We start from the raw sequence: 26,603 nt of genomic DNA on the forward strand, positions 1-26,603 counted from the left end.
TATATATATATATATATATATATATATATATATATATATATATATATATATATATATATATATATATATATATATATATATTGTTGTCAATTTCTGGTTAACTAATGCACATAATCAAATTTTAGTTTCACTGTCCTTGGTACTTTATTTAGTTAGCCAGTAAGCGTTCGTGACTAAAAAACAAAATACTTTGTTTCTTTAGAGTTCATTTTCTCCTCTTTTTTTTTAGGAAGACATTAAAACTCCGTATTCGAGACGCAAGAAAACATGGATTTGGGATCCCTCAAGTATGTTCTAAGCTGTCTCTTTGTGTTTTTATTTCTTGTTCTTCTCCTGTTTGGCGTTATTTATGTTTTTTTTTCGATTTTTCTTCTTGTTTTTTGATTGTTGGGAGATGCTAATGCATAATCTCTATGAAACTCCTGGCCCCTATGGGAGCTGAGAACGAACTCAGTATCCTGTATTGCCAAGGGAAGATCAATCCCAATGTGCTGCTGAAGTGTTGCTTTTTTCAATCTATTTTAAATCTTGTTTTTTTCTATATTAATAAAAAATATATTTCCAGATTTGGTGAGTATTGAGAGAGGCGCGTAAAAAAGTTTTTACAAGGTTCAACAAAAAACTTGTAAGAAGTAGCAAAAGCTTTCCTTAGAAATATCTTCGTTTCCATAACTAGAAGCAAGTGGCCCTTTTTCTTTAGGCTTAACTGGCTCTGTTTTGAGATATATAAGTTTTTATACATAATAAAACAAAAAGAACAAATAAAAAAAACGAAATAGAAGTTAATACAGACCTATGTTTACATAGGTCTCCGAACAGTCACAAAATATTAGAGAAAGGAGAAAATCTTGGAGAAAGGGGCATGCAATTAATTGATCTGTATCAGGAAAACTCTACCTAAACAGAGAAAAAAAGAAACAAAGATGTTAAACTAGAAGTAAGAGCATCAAATACCCATAAACACAAATAATTTTCTCTTGTTACTCCCTCCAGGATAAGAGAAAAGAAAACACAGAAAAATCAATCATATAATAGATAAACAAGCTTGATTAGTTCCTTTCAATACTAAGCTGTAGCTTTTTGGCATAATTTAAATATGATTTATGCTGAGCGTACGGGGTTTGTATAAAAAAAAGAACAAAAAATAATGTATCATTTTCCTTGCTTCAATCACATTAGTATCAAAAAGCGGAATTGTAGATTTTTGAAATGAGGCCGGAAATTCAATGAAGGTCATGGCCATGACATATCTTGGAGATTTCATGCCCTACACTGAATTCAACTCCACCCGGGGTTGCCACCCGTTGAAAAAAAAACACAGGTTTTTTAGTGATTATTTTGGTGGTTTTCTTCAATAATCTAGTGATTTATGTGCTGGTTTAGTGATTTTTTTAGGCATTATAAAAAATCACTAGAAATAGTAATAAATCATTAGGGGTGGCAAATCTGACTACACCTGAAACATTGCAACTGCAAGAAAAGAATAATGCTTGAAAAGGTCAGGCCACGCCTTATATAAACCACCAAAATAATTGTATTGTCAAATTTATTTGGTTTAGCCACATAACTCCTAAAAAGAAGCTAGGGAAGAGAATAACTGGAAAAATGGGTCAAAATGCAGGTATTGAACCCACTGAGGCTTTCTGAACAGGGGCGGACCTAGAGAAAAGTCATGCATGGGGGGTGAATGTATAAAGGGCGCAAGTAAGAAGAATCTTGGGAGGGGGTGCCCAATGTGACAAGGGTGCCAGTAATTGACCAAATTGAGGAATGGGTTTTTTTTAAAGTGAAAAAAAGGAAAAAACAAGGAATGAGGGTGCCAGAAAAAATCTTAGGAGGGGAAGATCCCCCCGCCCTCATGGATCCGCCACTGGTTTTGAAACTCCGAGCACAGATGGTTAGCCAAGTGACTTTGAATTTAAAGAACAGCTTACAGCCTATCACACAACATGGTCCAACAGAGCCTTGAAGATCGTTAATATCTAGCAAGGTAAAAATGCCTGACTCCTGGCACAAGTGCAGGTAGTAAGCTAAAGCAGAAGGACAATGGATTATACCAATTCTTGGCAAAAGTAAGCAGCTCACGTCTAACTGCTGATTCAGAAGGACATTGTATTAGACTAATTCTAGGTCAAAGTAAGCTGCTTGTTTCTTACTGCACATTTAGAAGGACAATCCTAGGCCAAAGTAAGCTGCTTACTTCTTACCGTCCTGTACATTCAGAAGGACGCTGGATGAGACAAATTCTAGGCTAAACTAAGCTGCTTGCTCTTTACTGCACGTTTGGAAGGATATTGAATTAGACGAATTCTAGGCCATAGTAAGCTGCTTACATCTTACTGAACATTCAGAAGAACATTGAATTAGACCAATTCTAGGCCAAAGTAAGCTGCTTACTTCTTACCGTCCTGTACGTTCAGAAGGACATTGGATTAGACAAATTTTAGGCTAAAGTAAGCTGCTTGCCTCTTACTGCAGATTCAGAAGGACTTTGAATTAGACGAATTCTAGGCTAAAGTATGCTGATTACCTCTTAATTTTTCTTTAAGTGGCGTCTCTATCTATAAGACTTTAGAAAAATCTAATTTTCAAGCTTTAAAAAAAATCTGGAATAGAACCACTTGAATAGAAAAGTAATGAAAAAATAATGATGAATTGTAATATGCTTTCACAGTAACAAAATCTTATCTTAAAAAGTTTTTCTCTTTTCCAAGGAAACAGTTTTCGAACTTCAGTTTTAGTGTAATTTGTTAAAATATTTAACTTTCTAATGGTTTAGTTGCATGATCCGAAGTTGAATAAGGTTAGCGTACGTATATGTTGACGTACGTAGTATACATGTAGAGTCTACAGGAGAAGATACGCGATTTTTTTTACATCAGGGGTGGATATGCTGAGTCCAGACACGATCGTTTACGAAGAAGCGCATCGTTTAGAGTTCTTAAGGTATTCTAAAAGAACTTCAGACTTTCCAGTTTTAGTTGCCTACCCATGAGCAAAGAAACTAAAAGAAACGCTCCACATGGTTTCAGTGACAATTTAGGATATGACAGTATGACATGCGGACATATCTTTGAGATCCGGACGCAAGTTCTCTTTCCTAAAGCCTTCCAACTCCCTGGATCCTCGTTTTGCATCGGTATTGGATAGTGCTTGCAAAGAGACAAAGCAATGAAAAGCTTCGACTCGGGAGGAGGTATCTGTCTGTCGTGCTTCACAAGTGTTTTTCTAGATAAGGCAAAAATAAAAATCTCGAAAAGAATACTGGTTGTGCCATTGGAGTCTACCTAGCAGGACAGTCTCAACGAATCTGTTCCTAAAATTGCCATTATGTTGCGATTGTTGTTGACTGTTGGGATAAATATGCCCAGATGTAAGAAATTATCCCAAAGATGAAACTTCTAAAAATAATATCTATGATTAACTATAAGCCACCTCAGATTTTCAAACCTTGCTTTACTGTCCATAAACCACAAAATGACTTCTTCATAGACTTTGAAGAAGCGTCAAAAGAGTTTGCCTTTCTCAGAGCTTGAAAAGTTAACTTGTAAGTAATTGGAAGGCAACTGGACGTTCAATTAAAAAGGACAACTATAAATGCCATCAATATCAAATGAAAGTCAGGCAGCATCAACGAATCTACTACTAATGCTACTACTACTAGCAACTCACTGCAGCACCAAGCCGCCTGAGGCCAATACAGCCACGCACGCTCTTCCGTCCCAATCTGTTCAAAGCCTTCGTCTTCACACCCTCTCAAGAAGTTCATATTTCCCTAAAATCTTTCCTTACGACATCCTTCCACCCCATTTGGGGACGATCTGCTTTTTGACTGGCCCTAGACGGTTGGCCAAAAAGGAAAATCTTTGGCAATCGGGCATCATTCATCGAAAAATTAAGCGAGAAAAACGGGTTTTAATTTAAAAAAAAAAGCAATGAAAAAAAAATTTAAAACAAAACAACACTTTAAAAAAATAATAATCCAAATGTTTTGGCCCCACCTCCGGGAGCCTTTCTCAACGGGAAAAAGCGAAAAAACAAAAAGAAAAGAAAAAAAAATAAGTTAGATAAAAAAACTGTTTTTTTTAAAAATGACAAAAATAAAAAACGACAACTAAACACACGAAAAGAAAAGAAAAAATAAGTAAGAACAACTCACATTATAAACAAACTTCCAGCAATGTTACTACATAAAAATAAAACCAAAGCGAATGTCTATAGTGAAAACAATGCTCTCCTCTCAACATTCAGTGAATAAAAACTCTTTTTTCTCTCTTACTTAAATTTTTTTTCTTTATTTTAGTTTTTTTTTTCGTTGAGAAAGACTCCTGGAGGAGGGGCCGACAAATTTGTATTTCTTTTTCTTAATTAAAGTGCTGTTTTTTTTCACTGCTTTGTTGAAATTAAAACCCGTTTTTCTCGCTTAATTTTTCGTAAATAGAAACGCAGTGTGGTGTAACAAATTATTTTCGTCATCATTCACCAGCAGAACGTGTCCCAGCCATCTTATCTTTCTCTCATTATAGCCCTATAAAGCAGGATTGAACCACATTTTTAGCACTTCTTACTGTTTGAGATACGGTCGGTCAGTCGGGACAATCAAGAGTCAATTTCTTTGGACAACATCTAGCAATTCCTCCTCCATTTTTTTTGGAGCGCCCACGCTTCAGAACCATACTTGACCGCTGTTACCACTGTAGCTTCTTCTATTATAATCTTGCTTCACAGGCTTATTTTCCTATTCTTCCAAACCCTTTTCAACTGTGAAAAAACACCCTGAGTGTTGGCTATTCTACTTTCAACATCTTTACTGCTTCCACCGTCTTTACTAATACTATTACCTATGTAAGTGATGCTATCCACTTGATTCGTCTTCTCGTTATCCAACATCGCCGCTTCAGCTTTACTTATTCCTAGTCTTAACTACTTAATCTTCTTAACATTAATTTTTAAGCCTATTCTTGCATCCTGAAGTCGCAAAACCTCTAAAAATTAATTGCTAATATTTCATCTAAGGTTCTTAAATTGTCAGCATCTCCCAATGCCTTTGCTGTGCTCCTTAGGGGAAAGTCCATCAAAACGATCCATGTCATCAAGAAATCAGTTAATATCATTTGACGATTTTAAAATAAAAAAGTTTTGCGCTGTTTCAAATTTCTTATTGTAAGTTGTTTGCAGAAGAAACGATGGAATTATAAGGATTCTTTTATAAATTAGTTTGTAATTAGTGAAAATACCCCCCCCCTCCCGAACTAAACTGTGTTTTTAATCTATTGGTAAATTTATTTTGCCAACAAATCCTCTTCCAGATCCCCAGTTTAACCATAGGCCTACTCTATTAGCATGTGATTCAATTTTCCTTTGCCTTAGGTGATCTATGTCAAGTATTGAAGTGCCGCAAGTCAGAAAGATGTCTGCTAGAAGATGAGTTGACAGCAGCCTGTGTCGACAGCTCAGAGATTAAGGAAAATGGGTAAATTTGATTCTTTTTTTTTGTCTCTACGTCAAACACAGGCGTTGAAAAGCAGTATGTAAATTCGCTTGCTCAAATTGTCAGCGCAATGTTTAATTAACAAAAAATAAACGAAAAAAGGTGTATAGAAGAATAATTAATATAAAATAAATTTTTAATTTTAAACCTTTTTCTTTTCAATCTTAATTAATTTGAAAATAATAAATTTTGAAACACATTTGGAAAAAGAGAGTTAGGTATTTTTTTTTTATAGATAACCCTGCATATGGTCTTTGCTACGATTCAACCCCCTGTACAATATATAGTCCGGAAAAGCTCGAAGTTGAAATGGTTCTTGAGCAAGTTTTTAGACCAAATCTTTTTTCAAGCTTCATGCAATGCTTATGCACAGGATCAACCTTTAGGTTTTCAAATTAAATTTTTAGATCAGGATTTTGCCTTTTTTGCATCTTTTCAATTTTGTCCTTTCAATCCTTTCCTTTCGACAAGGAAAGGATTTTTTATAACCAATTATTTTTATAATATAACTTTATAATATAAAATATATTAAATATATTAAATAAATATATATTAAATAAAATATATTTTTATATATTAAATTATATTAATATATATATATATATAATATATATAATAAAATATATTAAAAAAATATATTAAATAAAAAGATATATATTAAATAAATATATATAAAAATATAACTTTATAACCAATTATTGTTTTTCTCAAGTATTAGAGGTACAAGATCATTGGCTGAAATTTGCTCATTAAAATCAGGTAGTTCCTACCAAAACATCCTTGTTTAGTACCTAGTAAAAGGAAATAGATTTTGTTTAGTTTTTAAATACATAGCAACTGTCCAAAACATATTCCTTCAATGCCGAACTCTGCAGAGTAAATTCCTGGATTTGGCCCTTAGCATAAAGCAAGCAAGCCTTAGGTTAGCAAGTCATTATTTGAAATAAGCTAGAGCAAAGGATCAAGAAAGCTATGTAGAGTTCTAACTGCCCCTACCCTCTGCCCTCTGCCTGGATCAAAAGACATGGATCGACCATGGAGGTAAGATTGCAATCAATTTGGCACACCTTTTTGCACCAAAAGGACAATTTTTGCGAGCAACATATCATGGAATAAGTTGTCATATGCTTTCCGGGCATCCAAAAGAACTATAGCTGACGTTTTATTCCTTTACCTTACCTTAGACCTTAGATCCGCCTGTGCCTCCAGGGGCACCCAGGGCATCAAGAAGGAGCCGCTAATACTTGCCGCAGGTATGCTGCTGCAAGTGTGTCCTCCCACTGAGGTCGGATGGATATGTGCAGGTTACGGAGATCTGTCTGGTATGTTTGACGCAGGGTGTTTCTGGGTCTGCCCCTGCGGCATGGACCCGATGGCTGCCAGTGGAACGCTGCATTTGGTAGTCGGAGATTGTCCATACACAGTAAGTGGCTAAGGTATGGCCAAGATACGTGGTCTTTGAATGAAAAAAACTTCGGCAATTGTTAATTATACAGAACACACCCGAGAAGTGACGTTAGGTTAATCCTAATGAAATATACCACTATATGATGAAAATGTTATACTTTATTAACAAAATTATGGAAACTACGACAAAGAATTATGGAAAGCAGGCCATTCAGAACGTATTATATTAAAAACCTAACCTAACCACCTCTATATTAAATATTTAATTAAAATATACCTACAACCTAGTTTTTCCACTGAGCCTAAGCTAATTGTCTCCGAATACAGGTAGCTAAACCGATATCTATCAGATCTTACGTATCAAAATTCTTGAGTGTGTTCTGGATAATTAACGAGTACCAAAACTTCTTCTAAAAATGTACATGGCGATCTTTGTAATTTGGCTCATTAGTTTTTTTGTGTTTGTCAATCTTCATTGCTTAAGTTTTGTAAGTTATTGAATGTAACTTTGAATGGGCGCCTTCGCAACGTAGTTTTGCTTCAATTGACGAGCCTTTATGTCCAGACCAAATTAACCTCGGAAACGTAGATTTTATAGCTTTTATTTTATTTATTACAACCTTCGCGGCTCCAATACGGCTACTCAAATTAACAAAGCAAGGGAATTAACGTAGTATTGTTGTTGTCGTTAAGCCACGGTTTGACCGAACAATAATTATCTCAGACGTTGACCAAATCAAGAAAATTTGCTATAATCGATTAATTGATTCAAACTTTCGTTTAACCCGTTCCCGTATTCAGAAAAAACACTTTAGGAGTACCGCGTAGCTCTTAAACCACTTCTTATATGGATTTTATTTTACTCAACAAACTTATCTCCTCTTCTCAGATGGGAAAATCGCCAAGAAATTCCCAAGAGAACTAAAGCTCTGTTTCAGTAATTTCTATTTCAGAATATTTTCCGCCCAATTTCTGGACTTATTAACTTTTTTTTTTTTTTTTTTTGGCGAGGACATCTGTTGTCCAAAAGAAGAGAACTTTTTCTATATTTTCATTGTTCCACGGTTTCCGTTTCATTTTCACTATATCTTTTCCATATTTGTGTATTTATGTATTATAGTGACCCCACTCAAGAAGTGAAGTTAGGTTAATCCTAATCAAATTTTCCAAAATATGATGAAAATATAGTACTTTAGTAACAAAATTATGGAAATTACAGAAGAAAATCATGGAAACAAGGCTGCCCAGAACGCATTATATTAAATACCTAACCTTACCTAACTTAACCACCTCTGTATATTAAATATTTAATTAAAATGAAGTACCAGCGTTGTTTTTTTTCATCGAGACAAAGCTAATTATAACCGATTGCAGACAGTCAAACCGGTTTACAGAGCAAACTTCTTGAGTGGGGTTGCTATAATACATAAGTACCCATATTTGTTGGATTTCCTTGAGTAAGATTTAGAGTATATTGTTATTGATCCTGCTGCATTGATTTTCCTATTAAGAGGAGACGCCCTTAGAATACATGATGGCCTTTAAACTGCTTCTTTTTGCTTTTACATTTTGCATAAATCATTACATGTTTTATGACTGGGGAATGTTCCCAAAAGAGGCTCTATAAATATTTTCTACCTTGAGAAATTGCCATCCTAGTTCCAGGATTTATCGTCTTGAGGAACGTTTTCTGCATCCAAGAGAAATCAGATATCCGAAAATGCATTCCATTATTTAAATTTACTTTGATTTTGAGGGGCTTTTCTTCTTTAAATTAAAAGGAGAGGGATAGTTTTAAATTAAAAATATGGTTGAAATAGTGACGTGTGAGGGTCGTTGATATAATGACATCGGTGTACCTGAGTGAAGCTAATGCCATTTTCGAGCACTGACAACTGAAGCGGGTAGAGATAAACGAGAAAAAGCCTGCAAAGTAAGTTTTAGGGTGCTAATAGTACTCCGTGCTAAGAGTAACTGAAAAACTAAAACAGGAGCTTTGATAACTATATACATAAAAGAATGTCTTTTTATGCTGACTCCAAATATGTAAACTTTATTAAGTTTAAAGTAACTCACCAAAAGCTACGAGCCTTATAAAATATACCTAATTTAAAAAAAAGCAAAATACCTCTAAGGTGGGAGTGATCTTCATGAAAATTACATAATGAAATTCAGCATATCAGAGAGCCCTATTTTAGAGATTTCAAATCCCTGTCTACACAAATTGCATTCTTCCAAGAACCCTGATCAAGGATGCGTGTTTTTTTGTTGCTTTTTTGTTTTCTTTTCCAGGGATGATCGTATCGAACCAGTGGTCCCAGAAAATTGGGGGTATGCTCATTCGGATAAAAATTAGAATAGTGCCCTCTTTTCTGGCACATAAGAACAAATTTTCCCCGAAGAAAGCCAATAAGCTATCAATTAAAAATTCTGAGATAGCCATTTAATTTAAAAGTTATCGAAAAATGAAATATCGAGCTCACCAGCTTCTGAGGCGGTATTGCCCCGCGGTGACGTATTCTTTGCGAAAGATGCACGTAGTCTATACAAAATAAACGGTTAATATAGTCATGTATTTCAAAGCTTCATTTAGATAAGCTAACTCATTTGAGGTTTGGTAAGTAGTGTAGAGTGATGTATGCTTGCGCATTAGCCATTACACTGGAGGGCTGGTGGATGTTTGTATTGGTGGAGTTTGTCTGGAGCTTAAAAAACGCGTTCGTATTCCCGGTTTTTATAAGCCTCTGTTTAGACGTAGAAGGAGGTTCGGCCGGGGGGGGGGACAAAGATTAATTTCTAATCTCTTCACTCCTAGGAATATTTTCGGACCGAGCCTGTAAAATCGGTGCTGCTAGTTGATGGTTCCCCTTGAAATCTGTATAACATAAAATGTTATATTATGAGAGATGAGATGAGATATACATTTATTAAAAAAGAAAACAAACACTATTCGCCTTTCGCCTGCCAAGAAAGGCAGTAAGCTTGAAAGGACAAGCGAGGTTATCACTCTCAGCTAATTAAAACAACATTCATACCTTGCTACTCAACATACAAGAAACTCATCTGATGAAGGAATAAAGGAAAAAAAGAGAGAAAGAGGAAAAGACAAGAAGTAGATAGAAAAAAACAAAAAAAAAACAGCGAAGTAAATCGGGGAAATACCTTAAATAGAATGACAAAATCACTCACGAGATAAAAGAAACTTCTTTGCCCGTGACATATTTCACACGTTCGGGCAATATATTCCAAACATGGGGACCATAATGGCGAATCACAAAAGATGCCCGAGTGGTGCTCCTAAACTCATGAGTTAAGTTATCAGCTTTTCTTGTATTATGATCATGACGGTCTCTATTAAAAGTAAAAAGATTCAATAGCAGGGGTGAGCAGCTGATTCAAATATTCATACGAGAAAATCGCGACTTGGTAGTCTCGAATTTGGGATACATCCATTAACTTATTCTTTTTAAAATGCTGATGAGCAGGAACCTCATCAGAATCATCAAATTCAGATAATAATTTTACAGCTCTATTCTGAAGTTTTTCTACTCTTTTGAAGCATGTTACAAAATTACTTGCCCATATAGAGCATCCGTAGCTAATATATGGGTAAAATATAGAAAAATAAATCATTTTCAGGATCTTTTTTGAGACTAGATTTTTAATTCTTCGCATCACCCCAAGGCCTCTGATTAATTTTTCAGCTATTGCACTTGAATGGTTTTTCCACGACAGGTTTTCATCAACTAAAACCCCAAATACTTCGTTGTTGCTACTCTCTTTATCACATTTTCTTGAACCGTGATATGGTCATTTCCAGCACTAGACGAAAGTCTAAAATTATCATGAAAAAAGTTTTAGAAAAGTTTAGGGTTAACATATTTTGCTGAGAAAAAGTTAGAAATTAAGAAACTGCATTATGAATTTTATTATATAAAACATCAAGTGAAGGCGCTGCCAGAAAGAGCAAAGTGTCATCTGCAAACAGGATGCCACCAGCCTCTGACAGGTAGTTTTTCACTCGATCAATGAATATAATGAAAAGTAGAGGTCCCAGGATTGACCCCTGTGGGACCCCGCACTCTATTTTCTTTTTTGAAGATAAAAATGACCCATTCTGAACTATCTGATACCGATTGTGTAGATACGATGAAAACCACTCCAGACTTGAACCCTTCACCCCAATCGAGTCAAGAGCTTGAATAAGCTCTGAGTGGTCCACCGTATCGAACGCTTTTTTTCATATCCAAAAACACAGCTGCGGGTATGAGACCAGCTTCAAATGCATCAGTAATCCAATCAACCGATTTCAGAACTACTATATCCGTAGATAGCCCTTTACTGAACCCAAATTGATTTTCCATTAGAATTTTATTCTTTTCAATATAATAACTTAACTGGGCATATACCACTTTCTCATATAACTTAGAGAAAAATGGGAGAGTAGATATAGGTCTTCGATTCGATGGGTCATCTTTTTCATCTCCCTTCTGATGGGGAACATCCTTTATAATGATTAGTGCTTCGAAGAAGAGTCCAAGATCTAGACAAAGGTTGATGAGAGGCGTCAAGAAAGGTAAGTTACTCGTTTTTGCGGCTTTTTTGGGTTTCAGTAAAAACGCATTTATCCCGCTTAACCTCGACTTCATCGTAGCCAGGACTTGTGCCACTTCCCGTTCCGAATATCTTACAAACTCAAAGGAATTCTGACTTGTCGGCCCGTCTTTCAACGACAGATCCAATACTCGCAGATGTGCGTAGTTTAGCCCGCGCTTGATCGCAAAGTCTTTTTCCTTCATTTGCAATATAACCAATTTTCAAATTTCGACTGGCACAAAAAGTGAAGAAGTAGACAGGGGGGAAGGGGGTCCTAATTGCCACCAGGGAATTTGAGACAATGCTACCAAGAGTTTTGTTTATCAAATTTAAACAGAAATATCTCTCATTTTCTTATTTATATACATTTTTAATGTCTTCATGCTTCCCGGAGTATAGTGTCCCCTTGACCCCTCCTCCAGGGTTACTTTGCTACCTCCCTCCCCCATTGCTGCCCTCCTCATCCTCCTCCATTGAAGACATTGTTATATTTTTTTTTCATAACTGAATTTGAAAACCATAGAAAGGATCACCCTATAACTAGTTTTGAAAGATCCCCCTCTTAATTAATATTTGAAAGATCACACTTTCAGGGATTATTACGGTTCTCGAAGCATTGTTATATGGACATTAAACTTGAATGTAAAAAATGAGGGGTGGTAATCTCGGCGACTTGGTAATCTCGAATTTGGGATACATCCATTAACTTATTCTTTTTAAAATGCTGATGAGCAGGAACCTCATCAGAATCATCAAATTCAGATAATAATTTTACAGCTCTATTCTGAAGTTTTTCTACTCTTTTGGAACATGTTACAAAATTACTTGCCCATATAGAGCTTCCGTAGCTAATATATGGGTAAAATATAGAAAAATAAATCATTTTCAGGATCTTTTTTGAGACTAGATTTTTAATTCTTCGCATCACCCCAAGGCCTCTGCTTAATTTTTCAGCTATTGCACTTATTCCACGACAGGTTTTCATCAACTAAAACCCCAAATACTTCGTTGTTGCTACTCTCTTTATCACATTTTCTTGAACCGTGATATGGTCATTTCCAGCACTAGACGAAAGTCTAAAAATATCATGAAAAAAGTTTTCAAAGCTAAGGAGAATTTTTCAGGCGGAATTGTTCGCAAGACATTTTCTGTGGGGGAATTTACAGCGTGGATTGAAATGTCCTGGGATAATTTTCCCGCGGGAGGAGGGGGTTAACCTAAGCAGGAGGAACTTTCCATGGATGAATTTTTTTTATGTGTGTGTGTGTTTTTTTGTTTTTTTTGGGGGGGGGGGAGAGTCCACGGAGGGGGTGGTGGATTTCCCGATATTATTTTTAAAACGTTCAGAAATTAATTGAGGGGCCGTCTCTTCCTCGATACTTCGCTCTTTCCGGCAAATTTGTACCTTTTGTCCCAATTCTGAACGACTCCTGAAATGCAAGAGCCGTCTAGTTAGAATCAGAAACTTTTTTAAGAGTACTAAAAAAGGTTTAACATAAAGAGTTGGATTTTGAGGATGGAACAGCCTCTTTCATTCAAGGAATAATTTCTTTTCGTTTTAAGTTTTAAGGTTGTTCCTTTCTTTCAGTTGAAATTTTTTTTTTAATTTCATTAAAAAGGTAGACATCTGATCCTTTTGTTATCCCTTAGGACGTCTGATCGGCATTTCGAGCTACTCATTTTGTGCGTCCTCTGTGGATGCTCAATTTTGCATTTCAGGGAATTTTTCATGGGGGTGGGCGAATTATTCGTGGTGAATTTCCCATGGAGGGAATTTCCCACGGGAATGGGGGTTCCGGGAGAAAACGCGTTTCGCCAGTTTCACCGCATATGTTAGACAAAGATTTTTTTTCATAAAGGTTGTTATGCAGATTTAAAAAAAAAGTAGCAAAAAAAATAAAGAAAAATGAATTTGAAAAAAAAAAAACGGTTCTCTTAAAAAAATAAAGAACGAAGTTGATATTTAAAGCGAAAAAATACTTTACGGAAAACTGAGCTTATTTGATTTTTTTAAGAGAATTATTGTTTTTCCTAAAAGTTATCGATATCATGGCCAGCGTAAGACTATTGAGAGCCTCATATATTAGTCTTTGACTTTTTGCAGGCTACTGCTGGATTTTTTGGCTGCTAAGAGGACATCCATTTTTGAGTGTTTATTTTGTGTTTTCAGTAAAGCGCTAGTTTTTATAATTGTACAAAGGTAAGGAAATATCACGAGTCAGTATATTTGAGCTGGTTTGTTGATATATCTTGCATAATATGGGAAGAATGTTTTTGGTTTTTTTCAGTTTCAGCTTCGCTCTTTACTTTCGGGAGGATTGATTTTTTTTTCTTTTTTTTAAATTATATATTGTTTTACTGGTCTTGCCGTCCATTTAGTTTTGGTTAATCATATCCTGGAAACTGCAGCATGTGTAAGCTAGCAAATAAGAAAAGAAACCTTACGAAATAAAAACTTTGACAAACGATCCACATTCTAAGAAACTTTTTCAATATGGATTATTTGTTCTAGAAACTTTTGACAAAGTTTGACATTTCTTCGGAGAACTTTTAATCTTTCGTTTGTCGTTTTTCTTTCTTTAAAATATTGTGTAACAGCTAACTAGTCTCAATTTATAGAAGCTGAATTACTGTTGGGCTTTTTTCTATAATACCCATACGTTTGGCAATTAATAATAGCACTAATTTACAAAGCGGAAATAATAACCAAAAGACACAACAAAAAAAGAAAAAAAAATCATCAAAGAAAGAAATATTATAAAAAAATCATCAGCCCTAACTCAGCTGTTATTCAACTGTAAAAAATTGCTAATAGTTAGGGTGGCCTGTCGTGGAAATGAAGAAAAGTTTTAAGAAAGTGTTATGAACACTTAAGTGCGTTCAAGTGTGAGTGGATTCAATACTGAAAATGCTATGAAGTGTCATGAGTGTTATGAACCTTTTATTGCTCGAAACAGTCACTAGAGGAATAGCCTTCATTCAGCTACCATTTGAATATGAAAAATCAGAAAGAAATTGTACGCAGGCGGGGGGGGGGGGGGTTAGGGTAGGAGAATTGTCCGCATGGGAATTTTCCGTGGGAAATGTTTGAATACTTTTAATTTAAAAATGAAATGACACTTAATACATGGAGGGAATTTTCCCCAGAGCGAATTTCTCTTGAAGGTGGAGTTATTTGTGGGGGAATTTTCCTTGAATTTTCTTTATTTTCAGATCGTAGCAACGTGCGATAGTGAGCTAGTAATACAAAAAATAGATAAGAGTATAAGAATCTTTTTACTTTTTCAAAGTTTCAGGTTGTATCTAAATAAATTTGTACCTTTAAATTGAAATGTAGATTTTGATGAACTAGAATTTAGCTTCTTTTGAATTTTTCCAGTTCAGCCGCGTGGCGGTATCTTCTCAGTGACGCTAGTAATTTTTACTTTCCACTAGACCCATTTTAAAGTGCCAGAGTTCCCTCTGTTATCAGTGTTCAATGCTCTCTGTTCAGGGGCGCTTGACCTTGTGACTGAAAGAATCAAAAAGTGCAGTAACCGCTATTTAGTAGCATGCCCATAAAAGGGTATCATCTTATTTCGGTTAAAAATTTCACGTGAAAATGACTTTTTTCTTAAAAAATAGCTTTGTAAAACGAAACAAAAATCTAATAATAACTTACTGGATTAACTTATATAAAGTAAATTTTAAACACTAATTAAAATATAAAAACCCTATAAAATATAAAAATATAAATATATAAAATATAAAAAACTAAAGGTAATAAAATGATGTGTTTATCCAATTTGCACCAGAACTGTTTGCACCTCTAACTATCCAAGTTGTACCTCTAAACACCTCTAAATGTTTTATTTTAGGGATGTTATTGTTCCAAAGTCAGAGTCATCTAATAAGAAGAAACACCACAATTCAAAATTTCTATTGTCGGGTGAGCCTACATGGGCTGAATTGAAGTAAGATTTTTGCTATTTATCATGTAGGCTAAGATGGATTCGTCTTATTTAACCTGATACAAAGCCTATTTAACTGTAGTTCATTTATTGTCAACCCCTACAAGCTGGCTTTGGGGCGAATAAATGTTCCTTTTTGCTGTTTTGATTTGTTTGTGTTTGATTCATTTGCTTATGTATTCGTCTAGTACTATTGACTAATTGACTGACAGAAATTGATTGATTCATCACTGCATGACCATGTAACACAAATGAAAACTTATTAATGAAATGTATAAATAGTCTCTTACTTATGTATATTATTTATCCCTAGCAGCGTCTGATACTGAATAAATATCCTCATTCTTCTTGGGAATGTTCATTTCCCCCCTGTTTGTAAGCATGGACAAAATGTAAAATAATAATATAGTTGATTATACTCAATACAAATGAAAACTTAAAAATGAGATATATAAATTATCACTTATATATATTAGAGTTTTTTCCCTAGCGGCGTCTGATACTAAATAAATGTCCCCACTCTTCTTGGGGATATTTCTTTTCCCCTGTGTGAAATCATGGACATAAATGTAAAATAATTATTCAGTCGATGGCTTTCTTTCCTCGAGGCTTGATTATTAGAAAATTGATCATCAGGGAAGGACAGAGAATGAATTCATTTGTCCTTACAGTTCTATAATTTGTGTATATATGGATCAGTTTTAGCTGTCAAATATACGTCTCAGGAGCGCCGTTTTGAAGCTGGGGGGAATTGCCCCTCGCTTGATTTTGAAACTACTTCTTTTCTATTTTCATTAAACATATCAAACGAAACCAAAAAAGGTGTTGCATAAGAATAAAAATATTTTGTTCTATCTTCTAAAAAAAAAAATACAAAAGATCCTTGCTTCTCTCTTTTTACATTTCTGCAAATTTGTACCTCAGTTCTTTTTTTTGACGGAAATACGTGCGAAACTACCGTCTTTTGGCTTGTTTCTGACCTGATTTAAACTTGACTTTTTTAGTCAGATTTGTTGTCACTCAATAAAAAGGGTATCTTTATATGGCCAAATATTCGATTCGTTTCCCGTTTCCCCAGGTGACAAAATACTATTTAAAAGTAATGAGAACTAAGTTATGTTTGAGGCACACTCCATACTGGAACAAAATTTGAGCTTTTAAGTTTAAAATTTGAACTTGGGCACGCTCTTTGTCCCTTTCCCTCAAATATCAAGATTTTTATGATTTAATTGATTTAATTCTAATTTTTTTTCTAATTCTATGATTTTTTAATCACGAATTTAATTCTTATTCTATAATTTTTATGATTGAATTCTAAAATAACTTAATTTTTGATAATTTACCTTGTTACGATGGATTATTTTTAAAAGATATACCGCTTCCTCTAAGAACAAGAAAGTGCGTGCCTCTTCGAAGGTTTTGGAGAATCTCCCTGTCGATGAGACATTTCAGCCGAAATTACCATCGCTTAATCATTGTCGCATGAAAGAATATGCCATGTTCTGTCAGAACTCAGAACTTGGGCTAATAATTATAAATGGGGATTCATAGAATAATGTGTTGGATAATCACTACAAACCAGAATATATCATTCATGTTCTTCCTGATTATCAAAAAATCTGTTGAATGTTCACGCGGGTTAATGAGGATAAAATTTTATTTCAACACAGAGTGCGATTTAAGGCAAATATGAACAAACCATAAGGTAAGTACCCTAGACCTATTAACTCCGCATGGGGAACCAATCCATAGGGAAGCCTTTTCTCATTATTAATTAAAAAAAGTCTTTCATCGAAAAGTAAAAGCGACGCTAAGCCAAATATGACCAAAAATAAAGTTAAATAATTTTTCAAGCGTAAGTTACCATAAATCACTATCAATAAATAAATGAAACCGAAAACGAACAGAAATTACAATAAATAACCGAGTCAAACTCAAAAACAGCAGAAATTAATATGAATAGGGCTGACAACTCCCAAGCCTTCTCAAGATCAGAACATAATTTGTACTTTACTGAAAACAATCTTTGTTTCGGGGCTTTTTTCTCATAACATCAAAAAAAAAAAAAATAGTAATAATAACCAATATAACCAACATTACTGAAAAGAACAGATGAATATGGATCAACATTTCAATACATGCTAAAAATTTTTATATTTTTATTTTTGTACTTTTATTTTATATTTTTATATTATATTTTATATTTTATTTTATATTCTTATACTTTCATTCCTGAAAGTTTTAGTAATTTTGGACTTATTAAAGTTATAAAAAGAGAAAAAGTTTAAGACGTAATTGGTCTTGGGTCGAAAATACAAAATTCGAGGAGTAAAATAAAAATTTCAGGAGTAAATATTCGAAGTAATCTTTGAGTTGATGAATCTTCAGCTTAATGCTCGACAAAGGGCTCAGCAATATGCTATTCTGACTGGGAACAAACGCCATCGATAGTGATACCTCTCATCGATACCGCCATCTGCTAGGGATGAGGTTGAAAACCAAGCTATCCATGAGTCTGACACTGTTGCCTGCAGGGAGGGCTGTTTCCAGGATTTTTATTCGGGGGAGGGGGCATTGTTGTTCGCTGGAGTTTTACCAAAAAATATTTACAAGACGCGATACAAATTTGTTTACATGTATTTTTGTTACTTTAGTACGAGTCGAATAAAAATTTTGGAGGGGAGAGGGTTCAAATCAGATACCCTCCTCCTTGGTCCTTCCTCCCTCCTCCTAGTCCTGCCTTCAGCTGTATGAATTGTTTTTTTATTTTCTCGAGCAGTAATAATTTTTTTCTTAGTTTTTGCTATTATGACAAGATAAATATACTGATTTAAAAAAGCGTCTCTTTTTGGAGTAGCAATACAAGCCCAGTTTACCGGGCTTCCTTTTTTTTAAGCGTGTTTTTTTATAAATGGTTTGGAGTCAGTAAACAAAATGAGTACGTTTCACTTTGGCCCCATAACTGTCATCGTCCATATCCGTCATATATTTTGATTATTTTATAGGGACTGCACTCCTTGCCCTGTCATCAAACCAGACTATATATGTGGCTCAGATAATAATACATACAGTTCCCAATGTCGACTAGATTACTACAACTGTATACACGATACTCATATTGCTGTGGCTTGTCATGGATTTTGCCCTTGTAAAGGTAATATTTTGAAAGGTAATTTACCCAGTAATCATTTTAATATTAAATTAACTTGGTTTACTGGGGCATTCAAATTGTATAATTAAAGTTTTATTTATAAGGATTTGTTCAATATATAGTTTTTGTACAAGAAAGTTTTTATATGTTAGAAAAACTTCTATATAAGAAGTTTTCCACCGTTATCATATAACTTGTGAGCTATTATTAGGTACTTTTTCAGTCATTTATTTATCGTAAAGCCCTGGTGGGATAAACCCTGGCCAGACTCACGCTAATAATGCATAAACCCTTTAATTAATGTGATTGCTAAATCGCTCGCCACTAGCAGTGGTGCCAATTCTTGAAAATTTTAATGGGGATGAAATTTATTTTCAAAATCCAGGGGTGGAGACAAGTTTGTCCTTTAATAAGAATTCTATAGAAATACCAAAATCAGGCATTTTCAATGAAAATACGCTCAAAAAAGGTATTATCAAAATCTAGGGGTTGTAAAAACTAAGGGGGTGCAGGTCCCCCCTAAATTGACACCATTAGATGAGTCAAATTTTAACTCATAAATGTTACGCAATTCTTTATATTTCTTTTGCATTCAATTCCTTTGCCAAGTCAATCATAGCTTTCAGTTCAATTACTTATTTTGTATATGCTAAAAAAAATATAAATACGACAAACGAGTCTATAGCCAGTAAATGAAAACGAAGAAAAAAAACAAAAACGAATATTTTGCCCGTATCAAACAAGGTGTCTTCAGCGTAGACAAAAATAAATAAAATAAAACTTAAAAATGTACATAAAACTAAAATAGACTCACCTTAAAAATAAAATATACAATTGCTTAAAATCTACAATTTGGAGCTTCCTTCGTGAAACCACCTCACAAAAGCAACTGATAAAGTTGAATATTAAATAATAAAATAATATAAAAGTAATATAAAAGTAATACAATAAAGTTGAATATTAAGAGGATGCGGTGCCTTAAAATCATATTAATTAATGACATCACATATAAAAAAAAATATAATTTAAAGTTTAATAATTTCTAAATTTTTTATCTTCCTTAGTTAAACCCCCTAAAAAAATTAAATTATAAATTTTAATATAAAAACCTTTAGCCAGTAGACAAAAAAAACGACAACTAAAACACTTAAATAAAAATAAAACATAATCACCTAATAATATAATTTAAAATTTTTTAGAATTTACAATTTGGAGCTACCTTCATGAAACCACCTCACAAAAGCAACTGATAAAGTTGAATATTAAGTAATACAATGATATAAAAGAAATATAAAAGTAACACAATAAAGTTGAATATTAAGAGGATGCGGTGTCTTAAAATCATATTAATTAATGAAACAATATACAAAAAAAATATATAATTTACAATTACTTAAAATCAACAATTTGGAGCTTCCTTGGTGAAGCCCCCTAACAAAAGTAACTGATAAAGTTGAATATTAAAACCAGTAGCCAGTAGACAAAAAAAAAAAAACTAAAAAATGTACATAAAACTAAAATAGACTCACCTTAAAAATATAATATACAATTGTTTAGAATTTACAATTTGGAGCTACCTTCGTGAAACCACCTTACAAAAGCAACTCATAAAGTTGAATATTAAGAAATACAGTAATATAAAAGTAATATAAAAGTAATACAATAAAGTTGAATATTAAGAGGATGCGGTGCCTTAAAATCATATTATTAAATGAAATAATATACAAAAAAAAAATATAATATACAATTGCTTAAAATTTACAATTTGGAGCTACCTTCGTGAAACCACCTCACAAAAGTAACTGATAAAGTTGAATATTAAAACCAGTTGCCAGTAGACAAAAAAAATAAACTAAAACTAAAAAACGTACGTAAAACTAAAATAGACTCACCTTAAAAATAGAATATACAATTGCTTAAAATTTACAATTTGGAGCTACCTTCATGAAACCACCTCACAAAAGCAACTGATAAAGTTGAATATTAAGTAATACAGTGATGCCAGTAGAAATATAAAAGTAACACAATAAAGCTGAATATTAAGAGGATGCGGTATCATAAAATCATATTATTAAATGAGACAATACACCTTAAAAAATATACTATACAATTGCGTAAAATTTTCAATTTGGAGCTACCTTCGTGAAACCACCTCACAAAAGTAACTGACAAAGTTGAATATTAAAACCAGTTGACTGTATACAAAAAAATAAACTAAAACTAAAAAATGTACATAAAGCTAAAATAGACTCACCCAATAATATAATTTACAATTGCTTAGAATTAACAATTTGGAGCTACTATCATGAAACCACCTTACAAAAGTAACTCATAAAGTTGAATATTAAGAAATACAATAATATAAAAGTAATAAAATAAAGTTGAATATTAAGAGGATGCAGTGCCTTAAAATCATATTATTAAATGAAACTCACCTATAAAAAAAAATTAAATATAAAAGTTCTTAAAATCGAAAATTTGTAGATACATTATTGAAACCACCTAACAAAAGTAAATGATAAAGTTGTATATTAAGTAACACAGTGATGCCAGTAGTATAAAAGAACACAATAAAACTGAATATTAAGAGGATGTACATAAAACATATTATTAAATAGACATACACCTTAAAAAATAAAATTTAAAATTTATTAAAATTTAAAATTTTTATCTTAGTTCTTTAAACCCCAAAAAAAAATAAAATTATAATTTTTTATTATAAAAAAATGTTCCAGTAGAAAAAAAAAACTGCAAAAAAAAAACTGAACAAAACAAAACATATAAAAAACCGATTAATATCATATAAAAATGATTAAACTTTAAACTTTGGAGCTACCTTCGTGAAACCCCCTCACAAAAGAAACTGATAAATTTGAATATCAAAAACATTTTCAAGTAGAAAAAAATAAACTAACAATACAACACGTAAATAATAAAAAACTCTAATAAAACTACAAATATACTTGTATAGTTATTTATATTTAATTGTTTTTTATTAATTATATAAAACCCAAAAAAAACTAACATTAAACATTATAAAATTAAACAAATTTTACAGTAGAAAAAAAAACTACAAAACAAACACTTAAATAACTATCCCACATTAAAAAAAAACAAATATAATTTAAATTATACATAAAATTAAAATTTTTATATAAATTATTTAAAACCCCAAACACAAGTAAACTATAAATATTAATATTAAGTAATAAAATAATATAAAAGTAATACAATAAAGTTGAATATTAAGAGGATGCAGTGCCTTAAAATCATATTATTAAATGAAATAATATTCAAAAAAAAAACATATAATTTAAAATTACTTAAAATTTACAATTTGGTTATAACTTCTTGAAACCACCTAACAAAATTAACTTATAAAGTTGAATATTAAAACAAGTTTCCAGTAGACAAAAAAAAAATAAACTAAAACTATAAAATGTACATAAAACTAAAATAGACTCAACTAAAAATATAATATACAATTGCTTAGAATTTATAATTTGGAGCTACCTTCGTGAAACCACCTCACAAAACAAACTGATAAAGTTGAATATTAAGTAATACAATGATATAAAAGTAATATAAAAGTAACACAATAAAGTTGAATATTAAGAGGATGCGGTGTCTTAAAATCATATTATGAAATGAAATAATATACAAAAAAAATAAAAATATTATATACAGTTGTTTAAAATTTACAATTTGGAGCTACCTTCGTGAAGTCACCTCGCAAAAGTACCTGACAAAGTTGAATATTAAAACCAGTTGCCAGTAGACAAAAAAATAAACTAAAACTAAAAAATGTGCATAAAGCTAAAATAGACTCACCTAATGATATAATTTACAATTGCTTAGAATTTACAATTTGGAGCTACCATCGTGAAACCACCTTACAAAAGTAACTCATAAAGTTGAATATTAAGAAATACAATAATATAAAAGTAATAAAAAAGTAATACAATAAAGTTGAATATTAAGAGGATGCAGTGTCTTAAAATCATATTATTAAATAAAATAACATACAAAAAAAAATAAAAATATAATTTAAAATTGCTTAAAATTTACAATTTGGAGACTCCTTCTTGAAACCACCTCAAAAAATAAACTGATAAAGTTGAATATCAAAACAAGTTGCCAGTAGAAAAAAAAACTAAATACATAAAACTAAAATAGACTCACCTTAAAAATATAATTTAAAATTGCTTAAAATTTACAATTTGGAGCTAACTTCGTGAAACCCCCTCACAAAAGTAACTGATAAAGTTGAATATTAAGTAATACAATAATATAAAAGTAAAATAAAAGTCATACAATAAAGTTGAATATTAAGAGGATGTGGTGTCTTAAAATCATATTATTAAATTAAATAATATACAAAAAAAAATATATATAATTTAATCGTGAATATTTTTTAATTTTTTTTTACTACTTCTTTTAGACCCAAATAAAAATAAAAGTTTAAAGTTTAATTATACAAAATTGTTAATGTAGAAAAAAAAAACTAATAATCAATCTCTTTACTACAAAAAACACATAAAAACCTTAAAAATAAAATTTAAAAATTCTTAAAATTTACAATTTTTATCTTCCTTCGTGAAACCCCCTAACAAAAGCAACTGATAAAGTTATACAATATTAAGTAATAAAATAATATAAAAGTAATACAATAAAGTTGAATATTAAGAGGATGCAGTGCCTTAAAATCATATTATTAAATGAAATAATATACCAAAAAAAATAAAAATATAATATATAGTTCTGTGAAGTCGCAATCGGCTAGAACTCTATGGCCATATTTCAGTCGAAATTGGAGCCGACTCGTTGTTTGATCCATGACATAATCAATGACCACGTTGCTGCAGTTGAGGAGCAGCAACACAGCCTTGCCTTACATCAATATCTATTTCGAATAGTGGGCTTCGGTGACCATGAACATGGACAGAGCTTTTTTTACCAGTGTAGAGCGTCTTGAACAGGCTGCAATATTTATCACGGTGACCGTTCGTTTTAGTAAAAGCCAAAGGGACTCACGGTCGATCGAGTCGAAAGCTACTTTAAAGTCAACAAAGGCAATATATGCTGTACGCTGGAACTCACGGGCTTTCTCGATAACCTGGTGAATAGTGTATATCTGCTTGGTCATGAATCTGTTGGGCATTAAACCTGATTGCTGAATCTGGCGGAACTTACGGAAGAACTGGATACTTATATCAAGCTGCGTCATGGTGTATACTTTTCGAGGGACTGACAGGGGGAGTGATTCCTCTGTAATTCGAGCAATCGCTACGGCCACTTTTCAGCTTCCATAGAGGAAGGATTATCCCTTCCTTCCATTCTTCAGGTAACAATTCGGTTGAGCAGACGAGGGAGAACAAAATGTGCAGCCAAAGTAGCACTGCTGGTCCTCCAAACTTTAGCAGCTCGACGGTTATCCTGCAGGTTCCTGGTGCCTTATTGTTCTTCAGTCTCCGCAGGGCATTATGTATCTCTTCTACCGAGGAGGATCAGGCTCTGGTAGATTTTATATGTTGTTTGCTGAGTCGATATAGTTAGGTTTGAGTCAACGTTGATTCTTTCGGCGTTTAATAGCTTTGTGAAGTGCTCCTTCCATCGATCAAGTTGCGCGTTTTCATCTTCCAGCATATCACCAGAGACGGATTTAATTGCGCCTATCTCTGGTGGTTTCCCATCGCTAAGGTCTCTGACAAGCTTGAAAAGCGGCATAACGTCACCTTTTCGTACCGCATCTTCTAGCTCTTCAGCTTTTTTTATCAAAAAATTATTGTTTATCACGGTGAATAACTTTGTTTCTAATCCCGTTTAGCCGTCTGTAGGAGGGCATATCTCAGGCCAGCCGCTCTTTCCGGCGCTATTCTATGATTTGCAGTGCTTCTTACGATAGCCAGGGCTTCTTTGAATACATCATGCTACCGACGGTATTAGTGACAAGCTCTAGCAGACCCTTTTTATAAGGGTCCCCTGAATTTCAACTGTGTGCTTTTGGTGGAATGCCTTAATTTTTAGTTTCTGGGTGTCTAACTTCGGCTGGTGCCGTTCTGAAGGCTGGGCTTTGAGACCCAGGCGGAAGTTCTTGGCAACTAATCGATGGTCTGTATTCCCTATCTCAGCGCCACGATATGTTCTACAATTCGTAACTGATGAGCGCCATCTTGGTTGACTATGCTATAGTCAATCATCTTCCGCGTTCGCCCGTCGCTACTAGACCATGCTGGCTTATACATGTCTTTCTTGTGAAACAGGGGTTGGAATGACCAATTCGTGCGTAGCGCACAGCTGAAGGAATCGGGTTTCATTTTTGTTCAAAGAGTCAAGGGTAACCGGTCCAACTGAAGATTTAAAAGCTCCAATGGGGTTGGAAACAGTTGCATTGAAATTGCCCACCAGGGCCGAAACATCGTGAGAGGAAATCCGGGATAGAGCAGATGTCAGAGCTGAGTAGAACTTGTCTTCTTCGTCCTCTGGGGAAACATTCGTTGGTGCGTAGCACACAATAATCAACGTCTTCCTCATGCTTGTGGTTGAAGCGGGCAGTGAGCAGTCTATCCGATATTGGGTGGAAACAAAAATCAAAACAGTTAAATGATTCCTGGAGCGGATCCCCCTTTGCCAAATTCCATGACCAAACTACAACCAAATTGACCTATCTAGTTATAGTACGAATATCATTATAAAAAGCACTAAGCCTTATTTTTTTTTTAATGGTTTGTTTTTCATTAGGGCATTATATTCACTGTATTTCTACCTTCCTATTCTTAAGTGATTCCATTTTTGCCCTATTTGCAGATGTAGAGGGTGTATTCATTTCCACTTTTGAAAGTTCTAAAGCAAGAGAATCTAGTATTGAGCTGATAGATTTTTAGGAAGCAAAAGCACCTTAAATATGAGGGGAAAAAATTGACCTGCATAGGAGATTTTTCAGTTTTGCCATTAACTTGGCTCATATTTTTACTTGATACGGTTTCAAAGGCTGTATATTTGGAAAAATATTAATGTGGAATATATGGTGATGCATATTGGACCCCTATTTTTTGATTTGCTTATGTTAAAAGAGAGCATAGATTAATGAAAAGTAATTCTCTCCTCAAAGTAAAGAGCAAATTTGGACAAAACGAGCAACAATTTTAAAGCTACTGAATAAATCATGTTTTTTTCAAAATATTGGAAGAGGAAACTGCACCCCCCCCCCCTATGCCCCCTAAACGACGCCACTGACAATTACTATCAGTTTAATAAGATATTACTCTAGTCTGTCCACTCTAAGTTTGGGGAGAAAACGGATGAAATCTGAATCCATTTCTAATAGATGCTTGGTCGTTTCGTAAAAAGTGTTGTAGATAAAAATAAAAACAGAGATTTCCACCAATAAATACTGTTGTGGAAGAAAACTGTTTGAGTTTTGACGCCCAGTATTCAAAGAAAGATAATGCCACAAAGCAGGATGTCTAGTTTCTACGCTACAATCATTGACAGAGGATCCGTGACTTCTAATATTTCTTACGTTTAGCAAAAGAACTTGACTGATGACCTACAAATATCTTCAAATATAGGCTAGCTTTGTAGGCTGTAGTTGAATTTTATTACCAAGTGGTCATGTTTTTGACTTCCCGCTCAATTAACACGTTTCTGAAATTTGTTAGATAGTAATTTTGTGACACTTCTGTTTCCACAAGTTTACGGATAACTTCATTTTTTTGAAAATATAATTTTTCTTTGGAAAACTGCTGTTTTGCAAAGAAACTATTTTTCCATTTTTTTGGAAAACTTACGTATAATAGCCAATATTCTGGGCAAATAATTGCTTCAAGATTCAAAATATTCTGTTTAGAAGGATAGTGGCTTTATGTCTATAACTGGCCAAAGGCAAATTTTACAAATAGAACGAAATAATTCGATCTTTCTTTAAAGGAATGAATAAAAAAAAGAATAGAAGAAGGACATAAGTGCTACCCATGCAGAATTTTTTTCTCTTGCTTTTCAAGGTGGG

The 26,603-nt window shown here is 33.3% G+C and overlaps 1 protein-coding gene across 1 annotated transcript in view; it reads left to right on the forward strand.

The window, feature by feature from the left end:
• Positions 1-26,603, forward strand: part of Cow (Proteoglycan Cow) — a 110,866-nt gene that overhangs the window by 17,448 nt on the left and 66,815 nt on the right. Inside the window, exons 2-5 of the mRNA XM_089098756.1 lie at positions 230-287; positions 5,371-5,473; positions 15,352-15,447; positions 18,450-18,598. Coding sequence (XP_088954882.1) covers positions 230-287; positions 5,371-5,473; positions 15,352-15,447; positions 18,450-18,598 — 406 coding nt within the window. The remainder of the gene's footprint in view (positions 1-229; positions 288-5,370; positions 5,474-15,351; positions 15,448-18,449; positions 18,599-26,603) is intronic.

This window comes from Artemia sp. Qi Xiang Cuo, chromosome 13, assembly GCF_049724085.1.
Source record: "Artemia sp. Qi Xiang Cuo chromosome 13, ASM4972408v1, whole genome shotgun sequence".
NCBI lineage: Eukaryota > Metazoa > Arthropoda > Branchiopoda > Anostraca > Artemiidae > Artemia > Artemia sp. Qi Xiang Cuo.